This window comes from Phragmites australis, chromosome 3, assembly GCF_958298935.1.
Source record: "Phragmites australis chromosome 3, lpPhrAust1.1, whole genome shotgun sequence".
In the NCBI taxonomy this organism is placed as follows: Eukaryota; Viridiplantae; Streptophyta; class Magnoliopsida; order Poales; family Poaceae; genus Phragmites; species Phragmites australis.
Window position 1 is genome coordinate 45,778,334 of NC_084923.1, and position 5,677 is coordinate 45,784,010.

The window sequence follows — 5,677 nt, forward strand, 5'->3', positions numbered from 1 at the left end:
GGACTAGACCGGATACTCCGGACCATACCGGAGTATCCGGCCTTCACCGGAATATCCGGCAGTTTTAATCCGCTGTTTTTAGTTTTAATTTTCAGAAAAGCCTATTCACCCCCCCCCCCTCTAGGCACTTTCAGTAGCTGACTTACGGGCAAGCTGGTTTCTGAAATCTTTTAACCTCTCTCAAAACCTAGGAATTTTCCTTTTTACAGGTATGGCTTGGGCCCTGTGAAGGACTAGGAATGCTATGGCAATTGAGAAGAACTTCCCCAAAAACTCTGCTGAGGTTCTGATTCTTGCTATATCGTTCGTGTAGAAATAGAGCATTCTTCTACACAATAACGATAAGCTGAAGGTAGTGCCTCGTCTCGAGTCCGAATGTGGCTTCGGGACTTCTCCCCTAGCACTGCCAGTGTCTGATGTTGGCGATATGTAATTTGATGATCATATCCTTGTTGTAATATGATAGTAATTTGCTATCTCTTGTCGTTGTGATCGGATCTTACTGTTCGCGATTTGTGCTTTTCTAGTCCACTGGTAACCCTAACCCATACTGTATATGATATGATAATTGTAAATCTGTTTATTGACTTTCAATAAAAATTGGGATAATCTCTGTTTAAAAAAAACGTTGAAAGTCAAAGCTGGAAGCAAACAATAATGCATGCATGCATGCACATGACGCGATTCCTGCCCGCCCCGAGGGCTCCACGTGTCCACTACACGTTGCCCTGCTGCTGGCCTGGAACCCTCCGGATGAAACGGGACCGCCAGTCCATGTCCAGCTAGCTCTACATATCCACGCGACCAACCGAATGCCTCAGATCAAACCCCACCCTGCTTGCGCAGTCAGAGCAAGCGATCGATCGAGCGAGAGAGGTTCGCGGGAGTCTCGCTTGGCCTCGGTGCGTCGGCGAACGAGCGGCGATGGGGTTCGCGTCGTACCTGGAGATGAAGACGGGCCCGGCGGGCGGCGGCGCGTCGGAGGCGGCGCAGGCGCTGGTCGAGGCGGACCTGCGGGACCTAAGCGTCGCCGCGCGGAAGCTCGCCAACCACGCGCTCGTCCTCGGCGGCGGGCTCGGGTTCGGGTTCGGCACATCCTTCCTCAAGTGGCTCGCCTTCGTCGCCGCAGTGTCAGTGCTACCATAACAGCCCCCTCTCTCTTTACTTCTTTTTTTATAAAAAAAAGACGCGTCACTTTCCAGAGGGATCTCTGATCTCGCCGCTCGGGGCCCAAGAAGCTCCTGCTTTTGCGAATCAAGTCAAGGGATGGGCTACTGGAGTTCGTATTATATGGGATCGGTCCTTTTTGGGATGGTTGGTTGAGAGAGAATCGGGCCTAGTTTAGGAGGGATGGTACCGTGAAATTGTACTGGTACTGTACTGTCAGGTACCCATGAGATATGCGGCATATGCAGCCGGACGTAGTTGGATTGTGAGGAACTGTATTAGAAGTAGGATCCTGTTTCTTAGAGCTTCAGCTCAAGCTTCTAAATCCATATAGGATTTAGAGTTTATAGATAAAATAAAATGATTTAAATATTTTTTGTTTGAAATAAGAATAAGATGGATGACCTTTCAAAAATTTCTTGGAGCTGTACACTGAGAATAGTTGTGCAAGCCATCTTATTTCTATTTTAAGCTAAAATTAGTGACTTAAACTACTTTATTATGGTTAAAAATCTGATTGTGTGTCTGGTTAATGGCGGCAGCTGTATCCGGACTCCTGAGTGTGGGTACGGATAGCTTCAGTAGTCAACATGCTTTTGAAGTATGTTCAAGCCAGAAGGTTATGAACTCCTCGCAGAATTCGAATTCCTGGGCGGTGTTAAGCTGCTGGTATTATTTACAGCCAAGTTATCCGCGTGTGCAAGTTCGCGCTTGTATGTAGTGTTTGCAGTACTGAATCGCGACTAGACGAGTAGTACGCCTTAGAAGAAGAGAGCAGAAATTGCTGGCAACGGAGGTTTTAGTGCTACTTGGATTCCTTCCAATCAGCACTACTAATGCTCTTGATGAGCCATTTTACTTTCTTTTCTCAGTTTCAGCTTTGTAGACTGCCAGGACTGAAGGAATTCATATGCTAGTTCCACCTGAGATTGGTAGCATTTTTTTGAGGCATTTCTCATAGCATTGTTTATTGATGGAAACTGTTTTCTCTTCCGCTGTAGGTACCTCTTGATATTGGACCGCACAAACTGGAAGACCAACATGCTGACAGCTCTCTTGGTCCCTTACATTTTCTTCACCCTGCCTCATGTGCTGTTTTCTCTGATGAGGTGAATGGGCAAATACTCCCTACTATATTACCGACCCATCATACATAGTCTAGACTCTAGATGCAATCGTTATCTACCATGAGACTATTTTCGCCAGCATGGATTAACAGAATGTGAAAGATGTTGAGGAAAGTCGTAGGATCAAAGTACTGCCAATTGCATTCTGTCATATTTTGAATGAGTACAAAATTGAAAAACTCTGTATTTTGTGGAAAAGTAACCCAGGCCTTTCATATTGGTTACCCGTTGATCTAAAGTCTGCTGATAGCGATCGCCCTAGCACTTTCAGGAGATAATGTTCTCCGTTGATGTATGATGAGATTATATGTGGATATATGAAAGTAGAATTGCTTATCGTTAACCATTTGAATTTTTCAGAGGAGAGGTGGGAAGATGGATTGCGATTATTGCGATTATTCTACGGCTCTTCTTTCCACGCCACTTCCCTGGTATCACTTTGCTATCTATCCCTCTTTCTTGTCATGCTTTATTGCACCCTATCAAAATTCCTTGATATTTGTTACATTTCCCCTTCTTTTTTATATCCTTGTGCCCCTAAAAGAATATACCCCTGTTCATTTTGTGGCACCAATATATGTTTCTACCAACAGAGTGACTACAATGTTGCCTGGACCTCACAACATTTTGCATCATGTGTACCAGATTGGTTAGAGCTGCCTGGTGCAATCATCCTTCTCACAGTGGTTGCCCCAAGCCTCTTTGCGGACACCTTCTGGGGCAACTTGGTCGGTGTCTTCATATGCCTCGGAATTGGATGCTACCTGCTACAAGAGCACATCAGGGCATCAGGTGGATTCAGGAATGCCTTCACGAAGGGCAATGGCGTGTCGAACAGCATCGGCATCCTTCTGCTCTTTATCTACCCTGTCTGGGCCCTGGTGCTGCACTTCCTGTAGACACTACCGCTTCGGTTCTCTCTATTCGTTCCTTTGTGCAGACGTTTCATCTATGGCGATTTGAGGGTGCATGTTATGTATGTTTGAGCCGTTGTCCTGTTGGTGGACAGTTTCTTGTATGTTCGTTTTGTTTTGAATGTCTCTTGAAGGTTCGATGTCAAAGCTTCGTTCTTTGATACATAAACTCAATAAATTCTTCTCAGTTGCTTGATGTCAAACTGAGAAGATGTTAGTCAAATTCTCTCATGCTATCATTGTGCATCTGTTATCAACTTTTTTCTAGGGATGTTTGTCAACTTTTCGTCCAGTGTTGTTTCTGAACATTTTAGCGATCTGCATAAAGTTTGATGTAATAACAATTGTGCACTTAGATTTGCTGAAGTGACGAATAGTGAAACACAATCTGGACGGGGACACGGGGCAACGGGCCGAGTCTGGCACACCAAATTGTAGATGAACTTTTTGGCCCGACAGGGCTCTGGGCTTCTGGCATCCACGTCGGTCGTTTACACCTGGCTCCCTCGCGACCGTTGTTGCAACCTTTAGCTGCCTTTCGCTCGTCGCGGTGCAACCACACATGGTGCGCGGCACATTCCTCCTCGCCCGGCTGCTATCCCGGCGCTTTCCAGACCAATTATTCCTCACCGGTGATCATCCGAACCAGGCCTACTGGAACAGTGGTCAGTGGACGAGACGAAATGTTATTTTCTTCTTTTATACCATGAGATGAAAAGTTCTTGTCTAAGGAAATTCTTTCCAGTGATTCCCTCAGAGTTTTAACTCCTCGATCTCTCTAGCACCTAAGTTTCTGGCTGGATGATCCTACGTCAATCCGTTGCAATCACTGAACATGACCTTACGCACACCTTTGCTTTACGTGTCTTGCTTAACCTGCCACGTTCTCTTCACTGTCGCGGTCAGCGTGTAAGATTGCAAGTCAGTAATGCCATTTTATCACTAGTTTACCGGCTCTGCGAGGATCTGATCCGAGTGGAGAAAGCGACTGGGCGAGATACACAAATTCAAAGCAGTAACCATGACGAGCAAAGGCCTTTCCGGAGAATCAACTCCCCCTGCCGGTGGTGCGGTGCCCCGCATCCATCCATCCCAAAAGCCCCGGCCTTTCCATCTTGTTCGGTTGTTCCCTGCTTCTGTTCAACTCGCTCCACAATTCCATTCCGTTTCTCCATTTGCATCAATAGGACCTTAGGAGAGCGCGCACGGGCAGGGAATCCCCAAGAAAGCAAGAACTGTTGGCGCCGGAGAGGAGCAGGGTGGTTGGTACCGCGCGCGCGCGTATGGGATGAGAGGGTGGTGCTTGAGGGGCGTGGTCCGGGAATGGAGAACGTAGATAGGGCGGGGGCAGGGGCCGTCGGCAGCGCCGGCAGCCTCGGCCTCCGCGTCGGGCAGGCTGCCTTCTCGTCGGCGTCCCTGCTGTTCATGTCCGTCGGCGTCGAGTTCTTCAGCTACACCGCCTTCTGGTACGTGTTGCCTCCTCCTTTCTGTTTGGTCTTTTTCTGCTACTTTCTTTCAGTTACACCGCTCATGCAATGGTTCTCGAGGTTTCAGCACGGTGATCAGGCTAACTAAACGTGTGAAAATTGGAAATTCAACCCACGATTTACGGCTTTACGCTAAATTCTCTGAAACGATATGATTGACAGCTTCCTGGTCACGATCATGGGTCTGGTCATCCCCTGGAGCTGCACGCTCGCCATGATCGACGTGTACTCCATACTTGTAGGATGCCCTCTTCGCGTGCCTGGCGTCATGGTTATCGTTGTTGTGGGAGACTGGGTATGTATGCACACATCTGGTTACTCATGCCATGCAAGCCCTCTATTTTTGCCCTCTCCTGTGCGCATCAGCGTGCCAGTAATGAAGGATCATTTTGCCTGCAAATCCTCCAGGTCCTGTCGATACTCTCGTTTGCAGCTGCCTGCTCGAGCGCCGCGGTCATCGATCTCCTCCTCCAATTCCACGGATCCCACTGTTCCCCGAGGTTCTGCGGGAGGTACCAGTTGTCTGCCATGATGGCGTTCTTGTCCTGGTTCTTGACGGCTGCTTCAGCGGTCTTCAACTTCTGGTTCATCGCCTCCCGATGATCACTGTAACTGCTGAATTAATTCCAGAAAATGGTTCCGGACAGTCACTGTTTTTTGATAGAATTTTATATTTACTAATTGGAAGTTCCTTTTGGTGCTCCATGTTAATCTTAGTAAACTCCAATTTAGTTACGTTAGCAATCAACATATTTTTTTCAAATCAAATAAAATATACCAATTAAATATACGTGTAATCAAACATTACAAAATTAAAATAACAGAACGCAAACATATTACGAATTATCACATAAAAATAATATCAAAGAATTTATAATGTATTTCAAAAATAATAATATGAGATACGGTGGCGACATTAAAAATGATAATAATTTCAAATAATCAAGAAACAAATAAAAATCAATTTACATAACACATAAAA

At 46.3% G+C, this 5,677-nt stretch overlaps 2 protein-coding genes across 2 annotated transcripts; both read left to right on the forward strand.

The window, feature by feature from the left end:
• Nucleotides 1-797: 797 nt before the first annotated feature.
• LOC133913400 (cold-regulated 413 plasma membrane protein 1-like) lies at nucleotides 798-3,431 on the forward strand. The gene is made up of 4 exons (XM_062356541.1): nucleotides 798-1,130; nucleotides 2,169-2,276; nucleotides 2,655-2,725; nucleotides 2,940-3,431. The coding sequence occupies exons 1-4, from the start codon at nucleotides 925-927 to the stop codon at nucleotides 3,191-3,193; spliced, it is 639 nt and encodes a 212-aa protein (XP_062212525.1). The 5' UTR covers nucleotides 798-924; the 3' UTR covers nucleotides 3,194-3,431.
• Nucleotides 3,432-4,215: 784 nt separating this feature from the next.
• LOC133913399 (CASP-like protein 5C1) lies at nucleotides 4,216-5,341 on the forward strand. Its single transcript, XM_062356540.1, has 3 exons — nucleotides 4,216-4,674; nucleotides 4,858-4,990; nucleotides 5,104-5,341. Exons 1-3 carry the CDS (start codon nucleotides 4,532-4,534, stop codon nucleotides 5,296-5,298), a joined length of 471 nt encoding a protein of 156 aa, XP_062212524.1. The 5' UTR covers nucleotides 4,216-4,531; the 3' UTR covers nucleotides 5,299-5,341.
• The last annotated feature ends 336 nt before the right edge of the window (nucleotides 5,342-5,677 follow it).